Here is a 26,912-nt window from a genome sequence, read left to right as displayed (position 1 = left end):
TGCCTTCATCTATAGTCATCCATAAATAGTAAACAAGCAGAATTTTGATCTTATACATTAAATTAAAATTTTTATTTTTGTCTGTATTCACAGATTGTTTGTGGCTAACAAATTATTCCTGCTCATTCATTTTACACATCCGTGTAACCGAACTGGTATTGGATTGTCTTCAGTAAGCAATATTCATAGATATTAGAATAATTCAGTTATTTTTATTATTTAACATTACATATTAAGGTTCATGTCTAGCATCCAGAGTGCTGAGAAATAAATACAGTCGTACAAAATAGTTATTTTACATCAAAATACAAATTTGTACAAGTTCTGCAAAAAGCATTGCTCCATTTTCTTATCACTCTTTCTCCTGCTGTTATTTTTGCTTGATTTTATCAGGTGGATGTTGCGCATTGACATTACAATGATTATAAATGAATGAATTCAGAGAGAAGGGCTCATCTCAGAAAGATTGGTGCTCAACAAGATTACTAAACAGTTTTCATCTTCACTCAGCTCTACATTCATTGCAAATACATTCATTGTAAAAGAGCACTGATGGCTCATGGATAATTAGAAAACAAGTCATTGTAATATCCCATCCATGGCTTTATCCGTAACATCAGATCTGTCTTTCAAGAAAGTGGTTGTGAAAATGGCTTCAGGGAACCCCCCCAGGAGGCATATTAATCTTTGTCATCAGGCACATATTGTATATTTCATTCTTCTTGTAATCTGGCATATGTTGTCATTGACAGGGGAATGTTTTGTGGAACCACAGTTACGTGCAGCTCTAAACACCTCATTAATTACATTGTGAAAACGGATCATCCACTGGCTTCGTAATTCCTATGGTGGTGTGGCCATCTTCTGGTCTGCATATGCCTCTCGAAGAAGCCCATCTTGTGTTACTCCATGTGACCTGAGGGTTTACCACTTCTCCATTATCTCCGCACTTGGATTGCATTCCATAGCCCTTTCATCGGAGCCATTCCATCTATCCAAGTTCAAGTCCTCCACAGAGTCCCAACATCTCAGCCCTTGACAGATTCATTAGCAGATTCCAGCAAAGTTTTGTAGACATCTGATCTAAGGAACCTGGGATAGGAGTCTCTCTCCATCAGTCCATACACAATCTTTTGAGCTTCATCAAAGCAGAAAGTTGTTGGTGACTTCACATTCCGTTTGATTAGCTCTCTGGTCTGATGGTCAATGTTTATCTGAATGAAGGAGAGAAAGTACAAAGCTATAAAGGTTTTGCTTCAGTTTTCAATTGTGCAAGTGCCATAAATACCGAAAAACAGCCATTTTCAAGGATTAGCTAAAAACAATTCTGTGTGCCAGAATACTATTTGTGTAAACATACCTCTTTTGGGGCTTCAGCCTGGATGTACTGCTCATATATTTTCTTTGCCTTGGAGTTCATTTTGAAGGAAGACTTGATCTTCTTGTAGTCTTCACATGTCAGCCAAAACTCAATGTTCTCATCACTGAATTCTGACTTTAGGAATGCATGAAATGTTGCCATTCCATCTACAAAGAAACACAACCATTCAGTACTTCAATTTGTAGCGACTGTGATCATCCAGGTCTATAGCATACTTCATTGTGAACGTTTGTTGCATATTATTTTGTTTGTAATCATTGAAAACTAAATGAATAATGCTTTTAGCTTACATTTTGACTCAAGGAGCTTGTCCAGTGATTGAGACCACAGTTGTGTTTCTTCTGGGTTTGCTCTGTGAAAAGCATAAAGAATCATCCATTACAGGAGTGGACAAATATTTAATTTTAGCACAAAAGTAAAGTTCAAAAGAGCTTAAATGTATTGTACCTACTTTTCAGGGATGTTTTTGTGGAAGAGCATGCATTGCAGATGACATACGATGTTCTTCCCTCTGAGAGAAAGTCAGATATTTATTAGCTTTCAAATAAAAAGCATCACATCAGTTACAGTCAGTCAAAAATGCATGCTTACACAAAAGAGTTTAACCAAATCAAAGTAGCTCACGTTATAGCCAATGAGTCTTTAAATGCCTTCGTTCAAATGTGAAGGAAAGTTGCTATTTAAACTAGTTACAGAGTATTAGACCATGAAATGTCAAATACGTTAACTTAAAGGTGGCTTTGAATGGGGCATCTTGGCTATTACTTACAGAGATGTGGATTTCTTTTGGTCCTCCGCTTTCATGTTGTTCGGCTCAAGATCTTTTAATGGTGAAGAGAAGAAACTGAACATATGAGACAAAGAGTGTTTTTTACTCCAGAGCGACTGCTCTCTCTGCTGCAAGTAGGGCCACTCTCTACGATTGTATAGGAAGAGCTCTCATCGGCTTCCTTTTATACCTCACAGCTGCTGGGTCTGCTGACAGAAACAGCCCAGCCTCATATGTGTCACAAAGCCACAGAGAAAAGAGGAAGTCCGTTTTTTTAATACATTTATTTGAGTCTATGACGCTCTGGCTGTTAGCACTGGCGTAACGATAGTTCTCAGGGCCCAGCCTACTGGTACGCTTGTTCAGATCAGACTGCAACAGATGCAAATATGGCTTTGGAAACCACACAACAGACACGCAAATGCTAACCTTTTCCTGCTCAGCATTTGGCCACAGAGATAGATTTCTGGAATGTATTTTCACCTTTCAGGGTTTAAGGTTATTTACATTTACATTTGCTTTTATTAATTTGGCAGACGCTTTTCTCCAAAACGATCTACATCTTAGCAAAAATACAATTTGTGTATTACAATAAACTAGTTTGTTACTTTCCACTTGATGCATCGATTTTTATCACACGAGTAGGTGCATAAAACGCAGGATAGATGAATCCTGATAACCTTCTTACAAAAAAAAATGTTTATTTAAGTATTTCTGTTGGCAGTATGAACTTTTTGCTCATCCCAGCACACAAGATTTGGTTTAAATAATAATTTTTTTTTGTGCATGAGAAGTCACAAGCTTTCCTCCTATACTGAATTAGTGTTTCTTGGGAGTGCCAGTGCAAAATGCATACTGTCATCAACAATATCAAAAAATATTCATATTTTCTGCACAGAAAATGTATTGTTTTTCTGCATGTTCAGCACTGCTACTAATCCCCATGTCCCTGCATTTCCCAAAGACACAAGTTATGCCAGCATAGCGTGCCTATGCATGACTATTTTTGAGTTTTCACATTGGTTTCTTTTCGATTCTCCCTTGCACGTATATGGTGTGAGTTCACTTCCTTTTTGCTGCCATGGTGATAGACTTGGAAAACAATAACTGATGGAGCGATAAGATACTGTGTTATGCTCAGCACAGCTATGAATATAGTGGAGACCTGAAAAATCTGCCTTTGGCCAGGAGCATGTTTTATCTCTTCAAGAGGATGGAGGAAGAAGCAGACTGTTGCCTATCAATTATTGTTCCACAGTATTTGATCATAGAGAGCCCCCAATTCTGACTCTGCTCTTCAGAGTTTATTTTAGGGCATTTGTATGGGACATAGCAGCATGTTATGCATAGCATTGGGCTTCAATGTAATGGGGACAAAATTTCTCAAGCTGCATTAATGGGTGAAAACATTTACTGAAGAGATGAATAATGAAATGGAAAGCAAATACATATAATATACTGATGACGGTCATCGTGTTCCATATCGTTCCAGTTCACATTCGGCACTTTACAAATGGATGGCGTAGCAAGTGGTGTGGCAAGTAGTACTGGTGCGTCACAAACTTGAATTGTGAGTTTGGGTTTGCATGTTCAGTGGGTTTGTGTGGATTTCCTCAGATGATTTATAGATGCGGTCTGAAGGAAGCAGTTACTCTAACTTTCCTCTGTGGTATAAGTGCCTTCTGATGGACTGTGTACTGTGCTTAAACATTTTGGCTTTAGATTCCTGAGACGTCTATGGGGAAAGTGGTTTGTGAGAGCTGTTGTTTTTTTAACAACTCATCTCTGATGCATGAATATGTCAATAATTCATTAAATGCACATTTGGAATTATGTAGTATTAAAAAGAAAGCATCAACATAGCTTCCTCATAAATATCAGATCCTTTAATTGATATACAGCGTGGGCATTGCAAGATTCAGACGTCAGCTTCAGCAAGATTCTTTTTAGGTATTTTAAAATAGAATCTCTGATGGAGCTTAATTGGCCACATCTGATGCTCATTGACCCAAAAAAGATCTCTTCTGGTGTGGCCATCAGTCTCAGCTATGACGTACATGAAAATACTATTTATGTATCTTTTATAACAAATTTGTCCATTTTTGCTGTTCCTGTGACATTTGTGAGGTAATTTGTTTTGTTACCATTAAGTTTTAGAACATGCATTGCCAATTAGGTATTCATAAAGTTCTGGCGCAGTCATGGTATGGCTCCAGATTCCTGTTAACTTTGCAAGCATCTTTGCTACCACTATTGCAAATGGAAACTTGATTTTCCATGCTTAATAAAGCATATTCACTTTAATGACAAGTTGCTGCTTAAAATTCCAGGAATATACCCAACTTAACCCTCCCAGAAAGCTACAGAAAGACTTGTGACCCACAATTAGAACATTGTTCCTAACAAGCAGACACATTCAGATTGATTTGCCTTGGATTAGATGCCTGGTGACACAGATTATGTGGAAAATGTTTCATAGTTGAAGTATTTTTAACACATCACATCATTTCACTTTTTAAGGGTCCATATTCAAGAACGAACCATCTGTTGTATATGGTCGTGGATGATTGTGATTTTTTCCCCTTTCATTTACTTAGATGTATCAGGTTAACCCTTAAGAATTCATATTAAAAAATTAACCATCTGCAGGGCAAATTCACACGTAAAGTGTATGTGTTATGAGGCCTTAAACATTTTTGATCAGTCAGAATAAGATCAAATGAAAACCAAACTTGTAAAGCAGAAAAACATAAACAGACTCTTTTTTTTTTCAATATTTTCAACCTAACTTTTCTTAATTACAGGATGTCTTATGATGAAGAATAAAACTTAAATTAATGACGAACACTACAGCTTGTCGTCTATATCTATAGACATTTTTCTAATGAAGTGATTGACATATTTTTGAGAACTCCTGTTATTGTCATTGTACATTTGTGCTGCTTGGTATCGACCTCAAAACGGAAAGGAAATTAAGACATGAGCAGAACATTAATGTACAGGGTGAAATGCATGAAATAATAGATGCTGTTTTTCATAGTTCACTTTATAGTTTGACTTGCTTTATCTGCCCCAGCTCAACACACTTGAAGAAAGAGAGCAGAGGTCATGAACTAACTCTGTGTTGCACTGTACTTAAAATACAAGCCAATTTCCTTACTTATGATGATTTTTTTAATTTCAACTATTTATCTTAGGCTGGAGAGTCCATGATTTGGCTCAAACATTATTATTCAAGTCTAACATTTGACTCGTGTTCCACTAAGGTTTGCTAACTTTTTGTTCAAGACAAGCTTGACTGATTAACTTTGAGAAAAAGGAAATGAATCAGATCGCATGTGAGGCTACCCTAACGGAAACCAGCTGATATCTGAATGTAGGAGGGTAGGGGGTCTCCGTGTCACACTGTGGAATGTTTACAACTTTCCACCATCGTTGCTAAGAGGTGAGATCGGCCACCGAGCACTCTTTTTCCCACGATGCTTTCTGAGGACAAGGTGGCATCTGCAACAATGATGTGAGTGTGAAGTAACAGATGTTTTCTTTGTGAAAACTGCTGTCTTGGCATTTGTATGGAAGGGTGGTACCTCCACTGCTTGAATGCTCTTCCCTGCAGCCCATGTACTAAGCTCTTACCTAAACTTTTGTTGCAAGATTGAAATGCATACATTGGTCATGGGATTTTCTCGAGTCAGCATTCAAGAATACATAAATACAGACAAAATATTGTAAAAAATCACTTTTGTATGTAATGTAGTTAATGAGAAGTAGGGCTAGCCTATGCTTTTAAAGCAGCTACATGAGTACCAGTGCCATTATTACCAGCCAACAGTGTGAGTCTACCTGGAAAACCTTTGGAATACTTGCATGGGGTGTATTGGACAGAAAGGAGAAAGAAAACTAACCCATGAGTGTCTGAAATCTGAGAATTGCTGCAGAAGAGCTGGGAGAACACGTCAGCTCATTTTCTGCTCAATCTTGTTGGTCTAATGCCTTATGAAAAAACTAGTTTCCAGTAAGTGTCAAACTTTTTTACAGGTAGAGTAGTTGTTGCTAAACTGTGTACAGAGAGATATTAAATCATTCTTGTATTTTGATAGTCACCAACTCTCTAAGTAGAAACTGACTCCACAGTAGTTTACCTTCACTGCTGAGGGTAAACCACTGTGGAGTCAGTTTCTACTTAGAGAGTTGGTGACTATCAAAGTGACGTACATCTCAGAGAAAATACAATTTGTGCATTACATCAGGAGAAAGACAGACATAGTTGCAGGCAATGTAATTCTTAAGTAAACCTAGTTTGTTACTTTCCACTTTATACACTGATGTTCATCGCATGAGTAGATGCACAAAACTCAGGATAGACTAATCCTGATCACCTTCTTGTAATTTTTTTTAAAGGTACACCAACATTTACATGTAATACAGGAGTAGTGGTTGTGTAAAGGCCAAAAGTAATTAAACACCCACAGACATACAGGGTCCAGACTATGCTCCTCATGAAGTTGCCATTGTAGAGAGGAAGTAAAAAAAGACAATGTGAAATGGATACTTCAGCTCAGCTGCTGTAGTGAATTTATTTTGTAATCACAGGGTACTGTAAAATTACCATATTTCATTTATCTGTCATTTAGCCTGGTTCATGATCACATGGACCCTGAAACAGATGGTGGTACAATGCTTGGTTATCAAGTCTGAAGGTAACCAATATAAGGCCTTGTATCATGGCATAACTTTGATATTAAATTTGCACTGGTGGAAACTTAACTGCTGCAAAGTATTGAGCATGTGTAGCCTAGAAACAATTCATTTTCCCAAGAATAGTTCTCATGGGGATTAGTGTCACACTTTGAAGAATATAGTGATAAGGACCGTATTGAATTCTTTTAATTAACAGAAACAATGGAAATTGATTGAAAAACATTGCAAATGAAGAACATTTGCAGTTACAATGAATCTTTGATAGTTGAGTAATTGATTCCCTGTATTTGTGGTTTACTGCATTTCATCTGCAGTATAGTTTTACTTAAGTGATTAAGGCTGTACAGAAACTGACCTAAAACTGTCAAGTGTGTGTTCATTTTTCAATGTAATTTTATTTGGTTTAATAATCTGTGTGCAACTTTTGTATACTTAGCTTTTTATTATTATTTATACAGCAGGGTAGTTTTTACTGTATGAATTTAGACTAAGGCCCCTTGCTCATGGATAATACAACAGGAATTCGGATTGGAACTGTGACCTTAACTACTACACTACTTATAGTTTAGCATAGAGTATTGTCATTGCTTATACAACTGGGAGTGGCAAGTGACGTGTCTCAACACATACAAGTATTTGGCATATTTGGTTTCTTCGGAGGTTAGCTCATTATTCTACTAGCTGAAGTAGAAAATACAGGAAGGCTGGCAGTATGATGACCACACCCATATTTTTCAACAAAAAAAGCCTTCATAGATCAACAAGTTACATAAGTGAAGCGGTTATGAGTGCACCAAACTGGTTAGTTCGATTTTTCAATGGAAAGAATGTGCTTGCTCAGTTATGTCATCTCAGAACAACTTACATTGCTGTGATGCATTCTGCTCTCATACCTTATCTCCACCTTGTTCTATGCCAAAAATACTATTAATAGAAACCATAACATAGTTATAGAACACCTTTACCTCTCCGGTGGTGGGGGGGCATCGGGGGTGTCGTGGCACAGCCGGTATGGCCTTTGTCTGCTCTCTAGTGGGTCTGTGGTTTGAGTCCTGCTTGGGGTGCCTTGCAACCTGGTCAAACCCACCACGCCACCGCACCCCCAATATATCAAATGCTATGTTCAAAATATAACAATAAAAATAATTTAAGGTTCATTGGTATGTAATACAGGGGGCGCGGTGGCGCAGTGGGTTGGACCACAGTCCTGCTTTCCGGTGGGTCTGGGGTTCGAGTCCCGCTTGGGGTGCCTTGCGACGGACTGGCGTCCTGTCCTGGGTGTGTCCCCTCCCCCTCCGGCCTTACGCCCCGTGTTGCCGGGTAGGCTCCGGTTCCCCGTGACCCCGTATGGGACCAGCGGTTCTGAAAATGTGTGTGTGTGTGTGTGTGTGTGTGTGTGTGTGGTATGTAATACACTCTGGTTTAAATAAGAAAAAAAAATAGTGGAGAGAGTCCCCAGTTTCAAATTCTTGGGGGTGAACATTACAGAGGACTTCTCTTGGGCCACACACACCTCTACTGCCATCGGAAAGGCACAACAACGTGTCCATTTCTTGAGAAGACCGAGGAGCGTGAGACTGCCCCCAGGGTCTTCTTGTGAATTTCTATCGATGTACAGTGGAGGGTGTACTGACGTACTACATTACAGCATGGTACGCCAGGTCCACAAGAGAAAACCAGAAGGCTCTGGTCATCAGGATGCTCAAAACATCATCGGCACACAGCTACCGGCAGTTGAAGACATTTATCTGTCTAGATGTCAAAGAAGAGCCTTCAAAATGATTAGGGACTCCACTCACCCTGCACACCACCTCTTTAAACTGTCCCTCTCTGGCAGGCGATACAATTCACTCACACACCAGAAGGATGAAAAAGAGCTTCTTCCCTAGAGCTGTGAAACAGCTGAACGCTGCCTGATTTTAACCCCCCGAATGCACACATAATACATGCAACTACACATGCACTTTATTGCCTGTCTGTTATTTATTTGTCTTTATTGTCTGTCCTACTTTCTTACTGGTCTACTGTATTATCTTGTTTAAATTGTTCAGTTTTCTATTTTTATACTTAAATGTTTGTGTTTTACATCGTTGTTTTATGTGGCTGTGTAAGGAACTCAGGGAATACTTCTATAATTTTATTGTATTACTCTGCAGTACAACAACAACCACACACAGTGTCTGAAACCGCTTGTCTTGAGGCAAACTGGAGCTTAAGCGAGCAACACAGAGTGTAAGGCTGGAGGGGGAGGGGACACACCCAGGATTGGACACCAGTCCATCACAAGGCACCCCAAACGGAACTCAAACCCCAGACCTGCCAGAGAGCAGGACCCGCTTAAACTCAATGCACCACCGCACCCCCCTACAATGACATAAGTCTTCAATTCAATTCAAATAGTAATTTTGTAACATCATCTTATTTTCCAGCTGAAGACTCAGATTTTAAGTTTGAATGTTTGTGTACTATTGCTTGGAAAATGAACGGCGGCTTGAACTCTGCAAACCATGGTGCAAGTAAACAAAGTCACAGAGGAAGAAGAATTTGCCATCTAAGAGCAAGTTTTACAAAATGATCTATGACATGCAGAATAAATTCTGCCCTTGGACAACCTGTATTGGAACATTTTGTACAAAACAAACTATTTAAACGTACACCACGCACAAAATAAAATCTATACAAATAATATATTGTCTATCAGTGCTTGTGTGCATGAATGTGGTCTGGAACCAGACATTGTATCAGAAGAGGAGGTCATCTTAATGTCAAATCAGATATACATGTAAATTTAACTGGCTCAGACTGCATTGTTAGCTCTCAGAACTACGACAGCTGTTTTATATAGCTGCCTGTTATTTTATCAGATTTTTCCATTGCAACATCTCACGGTAAGCTTTCTATGTCCTGTTCTCACCTGTGCAAAAGCAGTGCTCTAACTGCTCATTTTTATGTAAGGAAGTTTTGAAAAATGATGATTTCATTCTGAGCATGGGTGAATCTGACCCACCCACCCACTTTCAGAACCGCTCGTCCCATATGGGGTCACGGGGAACCGGAGCCTACCCAGCAACACAGGGCGTAAGGCCAGAGGGGGAGGGGACACACCCAGGACAGGACGCCAGTCCGCTGCAAGGCACCCCAAGTGGGACTCAAACCCCAGACCCACCGAAGAGCAGGACTGCGGTCCAACCCACTGCGCCACCGCACTGAATCTGACCCTGCTGAAAAAAAGATCCAGGCAAACAGCTTTGTCAACTCCTTTGGCATGTTCATGACAAGTTTCTTGTAGGTTGGCAGTGGTTTTGAAGTTTGAAAAGCAATAGTAAAAAAATAGATGTATTTGCAATCTCAGCTTAGGATCTGGATCCAGTCCCTTGAGTCATAGAGCGAAAGACAGGTAAGAAGTGGACGGAAAGTCTGTTCATTGCATGACATTTACACATCGGCAGTGGGGCCAAACCAGGAGAACAGGATCAAATTGAAACTCTCAGCTGTGGAACTGTGAAGTAACTGCCCCCCCCCCCCCACCAACTCCATGGTGAATTAAATTAATAAACAAATAACACTACAAATATAATAATATCTTTACGAAAAACTTACTCAATTCTACTGCTAAATTAAAAATGGGACTGAGTGTATCCCATGTTTTTTTTTACTCTTAACTCTTCATGTACCAGATTTTAAAGAACCCAGAAAGAGCAATAAATAAATTTCCTTTGGTTCAAAGATGCAAAGCGATGCAAGGAAACACCGAGGTGTTGAAAAATAACGGCTGTCACCTTTAAAGTGAAGAAGAAGACAATGTATTGCAAGTGACATGCCTCAAATAGAGCAGTAAGGAAAACTTTTAATGAAATCCTCATGTCTATAAATTGTTGGAAAGGTGACAGCTCTCTGTATCAGAATGCACTAATGAGATCTACGTGACATACGGTTGTCTTGGCTTTGTGGGTCTCATCATTTGCTTTCCACAGTTTGCGCATTGTTTCTGTGATATGCCATTGTGACATTTCCCAGTAGCAGGCTACATGTTTGAAATAGAAACATGTGCATCTGGCTAAACTCTTTAGGAAAAGTCCTCAGTCTTAGATTTTTTTCTTTTTTCTTTTCCTGTAAAGCAGATGGCATTTCCCATCGTTACTCATCATTTTGCAAATTATAGTTTGTGGTTTCATTGACTGCAACAACATCTCTTTGTTCATTTTCTCTGAACCTTCAACTTTCATGGAGAGCGAAGTGTAGGAACTTGAAACAGTGAGATGGAGAAGGGCAGGGCGTACAGTGTTGCAAACCGGAATATCTTCAAATATTTGAGCCAGTTCCTTTGCACTGGAAGCTTTTCAGTTTAGTCATTTTCTTTCTCAAGCTGTACACTGTCAGACTTCCAGCTGTAATTCTTCCACGTCCCAATAATGTAGAAACACAAAACAAACAAACAAACAAACAAGCACACACAAAAAGCTTCCTGAAGAACTTACAGGACATCATATAACATTTACAGTATATAACAGTTCTGTTTGCTGAGAGGTTTTACATCTCTAGATTTATCAGCTACAGTATAAGCTTGTACAAAAGAACAACGTGCAATTCACATGGAATTTTTTTTTCTTGCAAGATTGGATTAGTCATAAAACCAAAACAAAAAAGACATTTTTGGTAAATTCCGTGCAGGCTTCACAAAGCAGTCTTGTTCATGCCATTGTTTAGAGACTACCGATGGGAAAACACTCATGACCTTTTCTTCATTGTAGGAACTAAAGTGTTAGCCTCAGCTGGACACAAACAGTTGATAAATGCACAATTACGTATAAAAAAGAGCATAATATATATTTTTTTTTTCGGTCAAATTTATCCGAGAGTGTGTGGAAACTTATTTCTCCAGAGGAATTAACTGAAATAAATTCATTTTAAGGAAGAGGGCAAGTTCCTTATAGTCCTTGCCTGCCTTGTTTAAACACATTGTAAACACTGGCAGAGCTGTGCAAAGTCTCCCAGTTTAAGCATAGATGTTCTTTTTGATAAAGTTCTTTTGCAATTCCTTTGAATAAGGTGTATATTCCAGCAGCTGCAGAAAAATTACTTGCCATTTTTGCAGAACTTGATAAAGAAGGTTCTATAAATGTGTTGAGTTTAGGTGATGTGTCACATGCCTGATAGGAGTTAAAATACAGGACCATATTCCAAGAATATCTGACACAGATACAAGTTTACTAGCTAACATTCTTTGAACTTACCATGAACCATCTGACAGCAGTATTCTTTTGTAATGATGTCAGTGTTTATGAAATTATACAGTTTGTCATGTACATCTACTCATTTAGCTGATGCTTTTCTCCAAAGTGTCTTACAGTAATGTGCTCATTTATGAAGCTGTGTAGTTTTAATTGTACCCATCCAGCATAAATACCTAGAATAGATATACACCTATCTGCATTCACTTTATTACTAATATGCAATGAACTAGTACTTTTCAAAGAGTAGATTTTGGTATAAAACAGAACTCCTTTAAATCTAGAACAGATTGTGTTCAATTGACCCTTTTTTGCCTGTTTTGATGCTCCTGCTGTTTTCTAACTTGCCTCTAATAGCAATATGTCTCCAAAACCACCAGAGGGTGGACTTGTCTTTTCAGCTGTTATGTGAACCATGAGAGTAATGACTAACCTGTCCACTATGTACAGTACAGGAAATGTACAGACAGATGTATTAGACGTTATCCAACATATGCACTTACACTGCAGCACTCAAAACCCACCCACATCAGCTTACTGCTTTTGACTGCCACCTCCATCTGGAAATAGCAACAATGTTGAGATGTAATTTTGTTCCTAGGAAATTGTGGGGTTTGCCAGTGAAACAAGGCAAACCTGGCAGAAATTAAAATTTCCTTTCCTGCCTTTTCAGGGACGGGGTGGTTTGTCTACGGCCTGTTCTCTGGTGGGTCTGGGGTTTGAGTCCCGCTTTGGGTGCCTTGTGATGGACTGGTGTCCCATCCTGTGTGTGTCCCCTCCCCCTCTAGCCCTACGCCCCGTGTTGCCAGGTTAGGCTCCAGCTCGCCGTGACCCCACTTGGGATAAGCAGTTTCAGTAAGTGTGTGTGTGTGTGTGCGCATTCTCTCTAGTGGGTCTGTTGTTCGAGTTCTGCATCGGGTGCCTTGTGGTGTCCTGGCATCCTATCTGGGGTGCATCCTCTCAGCATTGCTCCCTGTGTTGCCAGGTAGGCTCCGGTTTGCTGCAACCCTGCTTGGGACAAGTTTGTGTTTTCTGCCTTTTTGTTATTTTAAGTAATACAGGTCATATCTCTCTGTAGCACGCCGAGGCCGCCTGGGGAGGGGGCGGAGACGGGGGAAGCGCAGCCACAGCTCGGGCCGATTTCACTCCCTATTTCTTCCCCGGTGCCGAGCAGTAGGAAAAAGAGACGGAGGAGGAGAACGAGGCAAACCCGAACCCGATCCCTGAGACGATGCCCGCTTCCCGACCGACCCGACTCTTCCAGCCCCCCTGACCAGCACGAAATCTCTCCCTACCTCTTCCCTGGTCCCCCTTTCCCATCTCCTTCCTTCTCCCCTGTCTAAGGGCAAATAAAAGCCCACGGCAACGGGGAACTGCATCTCCTGTCTCCTGCCTCGTCTCTTACACCCTCATTCTAGATTGCTTACAGCTGCACTACTTGTAATTGTCATGGTGGACTGTAACATGAATTGAAAATAAGGTTTTGATCATAATAATAATAGAAAACTTGATGAAATAATGTGAGATGGTGATGTTTGAAGGATTTTTTTTCTTTTTTTCCTAAATTTGAACAGGGCTGGATATGAAAAAAGTCAGTCATCAAGGACTGAAAATAAAATGTTTGTAGGCATTTGTGCTGCTGACTCACATGGCTCTTCCTTGTCAATTTTTCAGTCACCTTGCTCATGTCATGTAAATTTGTAACCTGCCCACTGAAGCACCAGTAAATCATACTGGCTCACGCTCCACATGCTTTCTTAACGCCACTTCATCTTATAAGGTTCGTTCACTAATATAACCAATTTTGTTTTTTCAGTGGTTCACATTTACCTCTCTCGGTATTCGGTTATAGGGAGGGTTATGAAAAAAAATCAACCATGAGCATAAAATTGGCAGGTGTATCACATATTCTTTTGTATAAATCTGTTACCGGAAAATCTATTTTTAGACAGTAGTCAATAATGACGCACAGATGCTACAGTCTCTGGAAATATACAATCAGAGACTCAGATACTAAAAATAAACCAGAGGAGGGAAGGAAAACCTTTGTGACAAGAGACACAGAAGGGCCCAAGGAGGGACAGCAATGTGAGAGCTCTCAGGCCTTTGTTGCCATCTAGTGCCTAATGAAGAAAGGTGAAAGGACAGGGTGTCAACTCTCAGCTGACCTTTTACATTAAACATGTCCCAAACCACTGTTCCTCTAATCTGTTTTCAGGGATCCACTGTATATGCCAGCTATTGTTCCAGCGAGCTCAAGTGTTCATTGATACATATTTGCTAATAAAAATGAATATATATATACAGTGCTGTGAAAAAGTATTTGCCCTCTTCCTGATTTTTTTATTTTTCTGCATATTTGTCAGTTAAATGATTGAGATCATCAAACAAATTTTAATATTACACAAAGATAACCCGAGTAAATACAAAATGCAGTTTTTAAATGGTGATTTCCTTTATTAAGGGAAAAAAGCTGTCCAAACCTACCTGGCCCTATGTGAAAAGGTAATTGCCCCCTAAACCTAATAACTGGTTGTGCCACCCTTGGCGGCTACAGCTGCAATCAAGCGTTTGCGATAACTGGCAACGAGTCTTTCGCATCGCTGTGGAGGAATTTTGGCCCACTCTTCTTTGCAGAATTTGTTTCATTCAGCCACATTGGAGGGTTTTCGAGCATGAACGGCCTGCTTAAGGTCATGCCGCAGCATCTCAATCGGATTTAAGTCCGGACTTTGACTAGGCCACTCCAGCTTTTTTTCTTAGTAAATATGTAAATTTATGTAAATATATGTAAATTAGTAAATATTTTTATTAGTAAATATGTATCAATGAACACTTGAGCTCGCTGGAACAATAGCTGGCATATACAGTGGATCCCTGAAAACAGATTAGAGGAACAGTGGTTTGGGACATGTTTAATGTAAAAGGTCAGCTGAGAGTTGACACCCTGTCCTTTCGCCTTTCTTCATTAGGCACTAGATGGCAATAAAGGCCCGAGAGCTCTCACATTGCACTATGAACTATTGCATAATTATTTTAATTTATTGGGGCAATTTCACATTCTTGAATGTACACCATGACCAAATGTTAAATTTTTTTCGTGCATAAATGGATTCCTCACCTACATCCATATTTCAGAATATCTTGATCCAGCCACCCAAGAAGCTGCTGGAACCATAACCTATGTATCATGTTAGCTTTTAGGACAATTAATCAAACAGCAGTATTAATAAACACAGTAGCGCGGGCCATTACTATATATATATATTGTAATGGCCCGCGTTACTGTGTTTGAGCGGGAAATGTGTTTATTGTAATTGGTTGGATTTGGATGACGTACGGGAAATATAAAGGGGTGGTTGCGTCTGCCAGGGGGAGATGGAAAAGAAAGCCGGGGCGCTAAGCAGGCTGGGAAGGCTGACTTGAGGCGCAGGTCCTTGAGGAAACGAGGTCCTCGGACTGAGAGCATTACTTCCCTGTGTGCTGGTTTTCTAATAACATGTTCACAATAAACGCTGCCTGTGCGTCTTTCTTCGCCCACTTTTTTCTGGTATGGAGAATAAGATTGTACAGCTTGTCAGAAATTCTCTCAGAAACTAATGGAATGGAGGATATTCTTTTAGGCCATTGCTGTATGCATTATCGGAGTGCTAAGTCCTGCTCTGAGCCTTTGAAAACAAACAACTGTAATCTCCCATATAAGCCTGCAGTCAAGAACAGAGCACGGGCTCTGGCGCTAAGCTAAAACTCAGCTGCCTTATCTTTGAAAGTTCTACCTCCAAAGCATCTCCAAAGCCCAAAGAGAAGAGGCAAAGAATGATTCCCTCTGGGCTTGTTGGTGGGTTTACAACAACTCATTTACCACATCTTCTCCTGGCCATGCTGCTCACTCTCCCCAGACAGAAGGGGGAACCAAAGGTCAAATCCACCCATTGGCGGGACTTCTTTTTATTTATTTATGTTTTTATTTATTGAAATTACATAAGCAATTCTTGTTTTGCAGAGGAGTAACACACAGGTAAGAGCTCCCCAAAGCTGGCGCTGATACAACATTATAGCACAATATTGGAATGCATATCCTTTTTTAAGCAGGATTTGCATTTTCACAAGGTTTTTCATTGTAGATTGTTATGGCAATCGACTTCTGCATTTTGCTAGCAAGTGTGCTTTATTTTCCTGTTATCGCTGAACTCATGGCTGTGCAAACAACTTTAAAATGTAGCGTTCTTAAGTCTAATTCTCTTCTTTTTTTTTATTAATCAGAAACGCATTTTTCCTTCAAGAAAAGTTTAAAGTGACATGTTGACATAGGCCTATTTATTATGCTTCTAACTTCACTAAATATGCAGCATGCTAGAACCTCTTAGGAAATCATTTTGTTTCATCTGTGGCAGAATCTACCCACAGTGCAGTCTGCAAATATTTTCATGTTTAAAGTCTGCACAAATATTTTAGAGGTTTTTTCAGGTAATATTTTCATGTTTTCATTTTGATAGGACCACATGGCTTATTTCTTTAAATATTTTATTTTTATTTTTATTTCATTTAATTAAGTTTTTATGAGGGGGCAGCAGTGTCCATACCTCAGCACTTCATAATTTGTGTGACTTTAAGTGCATTTAGTACTCTATTTACATCTCAGTCCCACAAATGAACGTATGAACGTATTTATTACTTGCCACAGATATAAATGTGAAGGGAGCCACAGATGTATAATATGCCTTCAGTACTGTTTGTGAGACTGTATCTGTACAGGGCATTTTTAAATCCTGTTGATATTACTTCAAATCGCTTGATTCAAGTTTGACTCCAGATTCTGCAATTCATCATCACCAGAATATCGTATTCGCTGTTTTCCCACCTAGTTGGACAGGCAGTTTGCCGCCAGAAATATCCATATATTTACAGCAAAGTTATGCCGAGAGTATGTGTGCTCAGCTCTGTTTTTTATTGGAAAAAGAATCAAATTCAGGCTATTACACTTGGCTGTAAGTGACTTTCAATAGATGCTTCATCACATTCATCTGATGGCCTGAGACAATTAGCTTTTCATTGTAACACCAGGGACCTTTTAAATTGTACAAGTATTTCTTCACAAAAGCTGAAAGATCTTCTAAATTAAATTAGCGCATGCAGTGCACAACTTTAAAAGTTGTGCTCGCTTTCACCAGTCCACTTCTTGTCAAGTTCTGCCTACAGACGAAGTACAAGTAAAAATGAGTCACTGGGTTGCTTCAACTTGCACAGCCATCTGGTAGGACCAGGGTATTATGCAAGAATTGCAAGACTGTGTATGTATATTTAATTTGGTTTTTGACAGTCTAGGTATGACACATTATGCTATAGGAAGTACAAAATGTCACTGTCCTCCATTTTCTGTGCTGAGTCTGGTTTGTGAAGCCACAAAATAGCAGCAGTAAGAAATAGGTTTTCTCCATTCCTGTTTCGAACATTGTCAATATCCACCTAACACTGTTTTTAAAATTTTCTGATCGTACGGAAATTCTAGCTATTCACATATAGCTATAATATTGTTAACGCAACATAACTGAACTGTTTTTCAGGGCAGTAACATTTACAAAGTTGATGGACAGAAAGGAGAAAATTACTGTTAAGATGAATGAGAGACAGGTCATGTTCTTTGCTTGTAAATCAACAAACCACTTTCATATAAAACAAACGTTTACATATTGCATGTTAATTGTATGCATAATATTGTATTAATTGTTGCATGAAGTGCTAGTTTACATAATTTTCGGCATCTTTTTTGCTGTTGCATACTTGAAGCCTAAGGACCGTGTGGTACAATTTGCATCATTGAGAACCCATTCAGATTCATAACACCTGAAAAAAAAAGTGATTGCACTTTCCAGTGCCGGTAAGATGATCGTTACACTGCTGTTATATTGCTTTCCCAGTTGCAATAAAGCGAAAAAGCAACACATTCAGAGCTCTTTGTCCTGTGTTCATGCGAGTGAATGTCAATAAGCATTGTTTGTATGCTGTTGTTTCTGTCATAGTGTTGTATGCATGTCTGTCTTACACAGCAACAGCGTATGAATATGTATTCAGTTGTTATCTATTTCACACACTCATTTCTCAAACAGAACTCCCCTGGGTGCTTACATCCTACTTTATATAAGCCTTGGAAAGACTGCACTAATTGTGGGAAGTGCATTATCCTATAGCACACTTTCTGTAAGATGTGTTTATTTTTTTACATTTTTATTTCTCCTTCTATTTCCACTTTCTGTTTTGACACCTTCGCTGACTCTCACCACAGTCCTGCTGCTTTGCCTACACACCTGTGTTTGGCAATGCCTCCTTCATCCGTGGGTTCCGGACCTTCGCCCACTGTTGTTGTTGTTTTTATGGACTTTCCTCATTGGTTCAAACAGATTTGACTAGTGGCCCAGCAGGGGTACAAATGAGTCGTTGGGCAGCTTCACAAGATACGCAACCATCTGGTACAACCATAGGCCTTAAATCATCCAGGCTGTTCTTGGTGTGACTTTATTATCTACTCTAACTGCCTTTAGAGACTAGACACCATAAAGAAGATTTCCTGAATTCCCGCTTGCTATATTTCTTGCTAGTGGCATGGTGTCCCAGCTGCTCACAGTGCCTGAGATGTGGTTTTTGATATGATCTGTGCAAGGTTTGCATGTTCTCGCTGTGTTTACGTGGGTTTCCTCCCACAGTCTAAAAAACATGTGGGAAGTAATGGTAAACAATTTCCATACGCTCCCTTATGTTGGAAAACATGCAAGTAATTGCCATGAGTTAAATATTACTTTACCGCAATTACCGTACTGCTGCATTTCATACATCCATAGGTATGATTTAGAGGACACAATATGGGGATCCCGATTTGGCTTTTTCAGCAGATTTCACTGCCAGTGTCCTCACTCTTATTATTACATTTAAAAATGAAACTTCACAATTCACTTTCACCCACTGGCATTACGGACTTCTTTATTCTGAAGGTTACTGGCCATAATTCATGAAATGTTTTCCTTATTCTTGCAAAGTACTCTTGTGCAATAGCTTTACAGTCCTGATATGAGCAAACAAATTTCTGTACATTCCGTTGAACAATTCCCAGGCTGAGGACATAAAAAGACTGTCGGAGACACTCATGTTGGTAACAGCATGTTTCTGCGCAAAGCCCAGCCCTGGGGAGTGTTTTCAGGCTGTTAGTCGCCATCTCTCAGAGCACCTGTGCTATGCAGGTACAGCAGACAAGGGAGACGACTAAACAGCCTTGAGGAAACTGGGCTGCTGCCTCACACAGCTGTTTATTTCCATGTTTTGGTGAAAACAAAGCAACCATATCTTCATCTAAATACTTCCCAGACTCTACAAAATGTGAAAAACAACTCACAGAGTTTTGTCTGGAAAGAGTTTAACCTTTCATTCTAGAGGCCAACAGAGCTCACCATGATGGAAAGCATGACATGCACAGTTCTTGTCTACGTTTTTATTCTCCACACATTAAAGATGGCCTGAGTAGCACTATTTTATTTGGTACTGATTTGTCTTTGTTTACACAGAGCTTTAGAGTTTGGTTGGTGTCTGGCAACATATTCCCCCAAGGCTCCCTGTGAGGCCTGTTACTAAGGCATCCTTTCTCCCAAATCCAACACAGTAGATAAATTATATAATAATTAATAAGATAGGGGGGCGTGGTGGTACAGCGGGCTTGGCCGATTCCCGCTCTTCGCTGGGTCTGGGGGTCCAGTCCTACTTGGGGTGCCTTGCAACGGACTGGTGTCCTGTCCTGGGTGTGCCCCTTCCCTTTCCAACCTTGCGCCCTGTGTTGCTGCATTAGGCTCCGGTTCGCTGCGACCCTGCTTGGGACAAGCGTTTTTAGACAGTGTGTGTGTGATTAATAATATATATATATACTCGGAAGGGAAGGTTGACAAAGGGTCTTTTTCATTGACTTTGTGGTTTCAGGTACTACATTTTTTGGCAGTCATGACAATTTAACACAGCGCAATACAGATGATTTAAAATAGAAATTTCTAACTGTATCGATGTAGAACGAAAACAGAAAATCCCGTGTTACAGCTTTACAAATATATGTCAAGACAAAATGTAATACAACAATTCAATTAATAACAAATGAATAATTGCATTGCGCATACAAGATTTAACAACTGTCACAAAAAATTCTTAAGACAGGTGCAAGTTTATTCCAATTTAAGCAAATAAACTTCAAAATCAACCTCAAGATTAAATTGTAGTTGCCGTACTTCACAACAAGAACAAAATCTGTAGCCTATGGGCATAACAAATTTGTGCTTCAGTTAAAGTGTCTAATATACAACTTTCAGTCCCTAAATATGAAAGATTTATAATTATATCATTACCATTTCTGTTTCAGAAAAAGAGTTTCTTCTAGTTATATTTTGTTTAGACCATCACATCAATGAACCAAGACTAAAGACAGCTGTCATTAAATCGTAACAAGTCATTTCGCAAAGATGCAGAAGAGATGTAAATCCACAGATTGGTGACCTTTTACACATTCCCCCAAAGCACTATGCAGAAATAAAACTCATCTTTTCTTTGACCTTCTTAAATATGCCTGATAAATTTCGGATTTCAAGAATCGTGGGTAACAGTCCCTTGCCATCAGACCGTAGATTAACTTTTGCGCATTATCAAAGGAGTTGAGACTTGGCTGAGAAATGTTGTTTGTTATGCTTTCTCTTGTTCCGCAGTCAATGTTAATCTGTTAAAAAACAAATATTCGTTAGAGAGCATATTCATTTTCTAAAAATTAAACAGTTGATGATTTCATTAACCTTTTGCTAATAAAAGTGTCATAAAGTACCTCATACTGAAAGATATCTTGGAACCCTGATATTGATGGTAACAGCTGAGCTTTGAAAATACCACACAAACAATCTGATCATATTCTTGTGTTATGTGTTTGTGGTACAAACTGGAAAATTTCAGTTAGAAATCTATATTGAACCATCCCATTCTCATTAGTTATTTATTTATATTTTTTGCTTTGTTAACTGTACTCCCAATGTTTTCAAAAGTCATTCCCAGTCAACCTGTCTCTATCTTCTAGCTGTGAAACATAGCACAGCACACCTTCCTTCAAAATATTAAATAAAGGAATTTTTACCTGTCTTGGAGCCTCTGTTTGGACAAACTCACTGTAGATCCTGTTTGCAGTTGAAATCATCTCAGGGGCTGATTTGATTTTCTTATAATCCTCACAGGCCAACCAGAACAAGATGTTCTCCTCGCTGTACTCTGTCTTGAGGAACTCTCTGAAAGCCATCTGTCCAGCTGCAACAAAGGTTGACTTTGATGACTAAGACTGAATGAATGGAATTAAAATTAAATATATGTACATGCAGATTCAACAATGAGAATGAAATAACCATATTTGGGAAAAAATTGCTTGATTGGATTAAGTACCCTTTGAAGACAAACTTTTTTTAAATAGGTCCGTCAGTAAACAACCAACTCTTGGTTTGTTTGTAATTTGCATAACTAAATGTTCAGAGTTGACTATAAGGTTACTGACTGTTCTGTTTCTGTGTTTTAAAATATTTTATGCTTAAAACACAGCAGATATCTGAGTTTATACATTCATGAAAACATACAGGTTTTCAAAATATTGTTCTTTTTAACATTAATTGTGAATTTCCTGAATAAAGTGATGAGACCTGAATGCATTGAAACGTCGAAATGTCATACTTTATGTTTTTTGTTATGTATTCCAGATACGGAAAAGTGATTGAGATACAGTAGGTCAGGGTCAAATCATTTTATTGTTGTAAAATTTTATCAATACAGGTCAGTGTAGATTCACTTTACAGTTCCTGGTTTCTGAAAGGTTTATAAAATATTATCCATAATATGTCATGATATTTCCTGTGAAACAATGTTAGCCATTAGTCTGTTACATTTGCTCTGATGTGAGGCTGAACTTAAGAGGTGACCCAAAGGCAAATTGACAGAATGAAAGTGGTAGCAATTTCACAGGTATTCTTACATTTACAGCTCAGAAGTTTATCCACAGACTCGCTCCATATCGCCACGTCTTCAAAGGGGTCCCTAGAAATGCAACAAAATCTACCCTTGAAAATAGCATTGAGATCTTTTACAAGTGATGTCACCAGCAATATTGTGTATGACCTATTATCTAATTTAATTTGTTAAACCTATATTGAGCATGGCTTGCTGTTTTTTTTTTTTTTTCCTTTTAGTTGTTGAAGGCAGTGTATTCATTCCCACTGTAAAAAAGGAATGGATGAAGGTAAAAGGCACAAGACTTGAAGTACATACATAAAATATAATTTGTCATTCTGCTGGCAACATGGTTGTTATACTTGTTTAATAGTACGATTAGTGTGATGTAATTAATTTCTTAGTATGAAATTGAGGAAGAGACTCACTTTATTGCCATGCCCGTGTCCTTTGTCTTCTGCAGGAAGTCGGTCCTGTAAATCTAAAATTGAAATTGATTATGTGTTTCGAGAATCAAGAGCACTGACTGATCTACTCTTGTTTGCTTGGTCTAAAGGAACGCAGGGAAATTAGTATGCAAAATAACACAGAGTGGCTCTTCATCATAACCTTTTCTACCCTTCCCATTCTGGAAGACTTGGTAAACTTCAGAAAGCATATTTAGCTCTGATTCAATTTGCATTCATCACAAAGAGAGCAAAGAGATAATCTTCAAAGTCATCTGTATTTCAGCAATGATGATCATAATAAACAACATGATAGAGAGATAGTTAAAAAGAGAAATACATTTAATCAATAGTAACTGAATCATTACACACACATTTTATGTAATTTACTTATTAACTTAATTGCTGCTGTAATTTATGTCTGATGCAACTGATAGTAGGAGCTGAGGATAGAAGAAATACAGTTCAATGACCCTTTTGGCCTGTATGCGGTTTGGTTCATTTCTTCTTCAGGTAGTATTTCAGGTGTAATTTTATGTACTATTCATACTGGCAAAAGCAGAGAATTATTTTCTACTAGTAACTGGTTACTAGATTGTGGGGGAATGTTTTGTGGTATAACTGAAATAGCACAAAAAATGAAACAGAATAAAGCAAACAAAAGTACAATCAAAACAAAGTTTTTCGCCAATTTCATTGAATGTTTTATACAACTTTTTACAAAAGTGACAGAAGATGATTTGAAAATGTAATATGTAGTTATGTACTTTATAAGTGACCCACTGATATTCATAAAGCATTCCATGTAAAAAGAGAAAGATGAAAGAAAAAGGTTTAATTTCAGAGGTTATGATGTAGTATGGGGGTTACTTGTAATGCTGGTAGTGCAGTGGTGAGAGCTGTTGCCTTCGGACCCCAAGATCACAGGTTTAAACCTCATCTTTGGCACTGCTACCCTTAAGTAAGGTACTTACCCTAAATTGCTCCAGAAAATATTACCCAACTGTACAATTAAGTGAATAACCGAAGGTATCCTAGCATTGTAAGCTGCTTTGGTGAAAAGCAACCGCTAAATGAGCAGCTGTAATGTAATTCGTAACTGTGGAAAGGTCCACTGCGAGTATTAATATATACTACTATGACAGGTCTGTGGAGAGCAACTTAATGAATCTGAAGGACAACATTAAATGAACATCTGCCCAGAAAGAAATGGTGCTTGACATATTCCCAATTCCTAGAATTAAAGTACATTTGCACACTACATAATTAAAGAACTGTCTACAATCTCAAAATCATTGTGATACAGAACATGAATTTGTCTAAGTCCCTGATTTACTTTCTGACCAACCCTATCTCATACAAATCATTAGCTGCACATATTTATTGTGAAAGGTACATTTCATCTCTGTGTTTTAACATGGTTGAAACACAGACTCATGGCCATCTCATGCCTTTTGAGCTTTACATCTACATACAGTTCAGGTTAATGAACACTAGTTCCATGCAATATTTCTTTTTTACGATAAAGCATTTTTGAGTCATGGATTTCAGTTATATTACAGAAGTCACTGAAAACAGCCATGTTTATGAAATATTACCACAAACATAAAGTCAGATCAGTGATAGAAACATATATTAGCTGTATGTTGAATAAAACATCATTAATATTCCATATCTAGTAAGAAAACATTTTTCCAAAGTTCTGAACAGGACTCATGTTTCCATTTAAATGTGATTAAAATTTTCCATAAATGCAGAGGGAAACACCTGCGTTTTTATGGGAAGTGGTGAAATGCCTCTATGAAATAACTCCTTCCTACCAGGGGAATCCTGCAGCAGGGCCACCTGCCTTTGCCAATCTTACTGAGGTCAACCAACGCTTCCCCGAGTGGATGCATGCAGCCACACGCCAAAATGGAAAATGGAAATGACACCGGGCAATGTAAAACATGTCTATTTGCATCAGTGATGAAAAACAAGGCAAGAAATTTGATTTTCAAAAGGATTCTGTCATACATTTCAGTGGATCCTCCTTATTTATGACATTGTGTACCTCTTTGTGCACCTTTGTTTTGTTGCCGAACATCATCACTTCTACGCGTTCATTTTTACAGTCAATATTCCTTTCTTTTGGTCTTTCATAAGTGCTTTTGCTTCCTAGCGTGTTATTATGTTCAGTAGGAAAGGGGCCAACTTTTAAACAATGATGATGTCAAATTCTGTAATGCTTGCAAATTAATAAACCCAGTCAGTCTTTCAATCATACATGAGCTACTGACACTATTTATACACAAAACCCATTCATACAAATATAAATACGTAGTAACTTTTGTTTAGGTGATGCTTTGTTCAAGCTGATTTGCAATTTCAGCTAATACAGCTGGGTAATTCTTACTATATTGTTTCAGGAGAAGCACCTTGACCAAGGTTACTAAAACATGAGAGGGGACCTGAGACCTTCAGAGTACATACAGCCTCAGTGTATGTTCTAGTAAACACAGTGGTGGTGACTATGTCAAAGGACCAGGAAATACCCTGTTCAAAGCTAAATCAAATAAAGTATTTCATGTATGCTCATGTCTTAACCCCTTTTGTGAGATAGCAAAAATACTAGCAGGAATTTACTTACAAACAAGTGTGATTGCTGTGGGAATCAGAATGAGCTTTATTGCCAAGTATGTTCACACATACAAGGAGTTTGTCTTGGTGACAGAAACTTCCACAGCACACACAAAATGACAGTGTCAAGACACAGATGAGAGGATAGAATATGTGAATGAAAGATAAAAAAAAAATATAAAAATATAAAGTACACAATATACAAAAAATAGTCACTAGACATTATATGTATGTACAGGTATGTTCTATACAAATGCAAGGGAATGTGAGTAAGACATATGATGTGATAAATAGATATAATTATAAATATAAATAGCATCATTGTGTATTGCACTGGTTTACTCTCTAGGGGGGATTTAGCTGTTCAAGAGGTAGATGGCCTGAGGAAAGAAACCTTTCTTGTGCCTGGCTGTCCTGGTGCTTGGTGCTCTGTAGCGCCGGCCAGATGGCAAAGGTTCGAAGAGGAAGTGGCCTGGATGTGAGGGGTCTACAATGATTTTGCTAGCCCTTTTACTGACTCTGGACGAGTGCAGTTCTTTGAGATCTGGGGGGGGCGTGCTGATGATTCTTCCAGCAGTCCGAACTATCCGCTGTAATCTTCCGATGTCTGATTTCGTAGCTGAGCCGAACCAGACAGTTATAGAAGTGCAGAGGACAGACTGGATGACTGCGGAGTAGAATTGCATCAGTAGCTCCTGTGGCAGGTTGAACTTCCTCACCTGGCGAAGGAAGTACAACCTCTGCTGGGCCTTCTTCACAATGGAGTCTATGTGGGGCTCCCACTTCAGGTCCTGTGAGATGGTGGTGCCCAGGAACCTGAATGACTCCACTGTTGCCACAGTGCTGTTCATGATGGTGAGTGGGGATAATGCTGAGGTGTTTCTCCTGAAGTCTACGATCATCTCCACTGTTTTGAGCGTGTTCAGCTCCAGGTTGTTATAACTGCACCAGACAGCCAGCTCTTGGACCTCCTGTCTGTAAGCAGACTCGTCACCATCCCGGATGAGGCCGATGAGTGTGGTGTCATCTGCGAACTTCAGGAGTTTGACCGAGGGGTCTTTAGCGGTGCAGTCGTTGGTGTACAGGGAGAAGAGCAGTGGGGAGAGCACACATCCCTGGGGGGCGCCAGTACTGATCGTGCGAGTATTGGATGAAAATTTTCCCAGCCTCACTAGCTGCTGCCTGTCTGTCAGGAAGTTGGTGATCCACCGACAGATGGAGGCGGGCACAGAGAGTTGGATTAATTTGGACAAGAGGAGGTGTGAGATGATGGTGTTGAAGGCTGAGCTGAAGTCCACGAACAGGATCCTCACATAAGTCCCTGGTTTGTCCAGATGTTGCAGGATGTAGTGCGGTCCCATGTTGACTGCATCATCCACAGACCCGTTTGCTCGGTAAGCAAACTGCAGGGGGTCCAGCAAGGGGTCAGTGATGTCCTCCAGGTAGGCCAACACCAGTCTTTCAAATGCCTTCATGACCACAGACATTAGGGCAACAGGTCTGTAGTCGTTCAGTCCTGCGATTTTGGGTTTCTTTGGGATGGGGATGATGGTGGAGCGTTTGAAGCAGGAAGGAACGTCGCACAGCTCCAGTGATCTGTTGAAGATCTTTGTGAAGATAGGGGCCAGCTGGTCAGCACAAGTTTTTAGGCAGGCCGGTGAGACACCGTCTGGGCCTGGTGCTTTCCTTGTCTTCTGTTTGCGATAGACCCGACACACCTCCTCTTCACAGATCAAAGGTGCAGGAGGGAGGAAGGTGGGGGTTGC

The 26,912-nt window shown here is 39.3% G+C and overlaps 2 protein-coding genes across 2 annotated transcripts; both read right to left on the bottom strand.

Moving 5' to 3' along the window:
- Positions 1 to 88: 88 nt before the first annotated feature.
- On the bottom strand, positions 89 to 2,325 carry LOC108935027 (regulator of G-protein signaling 21-like). The gene is made up of 5 exons (XM_018753276.2): positions 2,151 to 2,325; positions 1,833 to 1,892; positions 1,672 to 1,733; positions 1,361 to 1,527; positions 89 to 1,214 (listed from the first exon to the last, which is right to left on the bottom strand). Exons 1-5 carry the CDS (start codon positions 2,231 to 2,233, stop codon positions 1,029 to 1,031), a joined length of 558 nt encoding a protein of 185 aa, XP_018608792.1. The 5' UTR covers positions 2,234 to 2,325; the 3' UTR covers positions 89 to 1,028.
- An 18,320-nt stretch (positions 2,326 to 20,645) lies between these two features.
- rgs1 (regulator of G protein signaling 1) lies at positions 20,646 to 22,520 on the bottom strand. Its single transcript, XM_029250641.1, has 4 exons — positions 22,510 to 22,520; positions 22,107 to 22,186; positions 21,228 to 21,394; positions 20,646 to 20,822 (listed from the first exon to the last, which is right to left on the bottom strand). The coding sequence occupies exons 1-4, from the start codon at positions 22,518 to 22,520 to the stop codon at positions 20,646 to 20,648; spliced, it is 435 nt and encodes a 144-aa protein (XP_029106474.1).
- Between the last annotated feature and the right edge of the window lie 4,392 nt (positions 22,521 to 26,912).

The sequence above is a fragment of the Scleropages formosus genome, chromosome 3 (assembly GCF_900964775.1).
Source record: "Scleropages formosus chromosome 3, fSclFor1.1, whole genome shotgun sequence".
Lineage (NCBI taxonomy): Eukaryota > Metazoa > Chordata > Actinopteri > Osteoglossiformes > Osteoglossidae > Scleropages > Scleropages formosus.
This window is presented reverse-complemented; position numbering and strand designations above follow the sequence as displayed.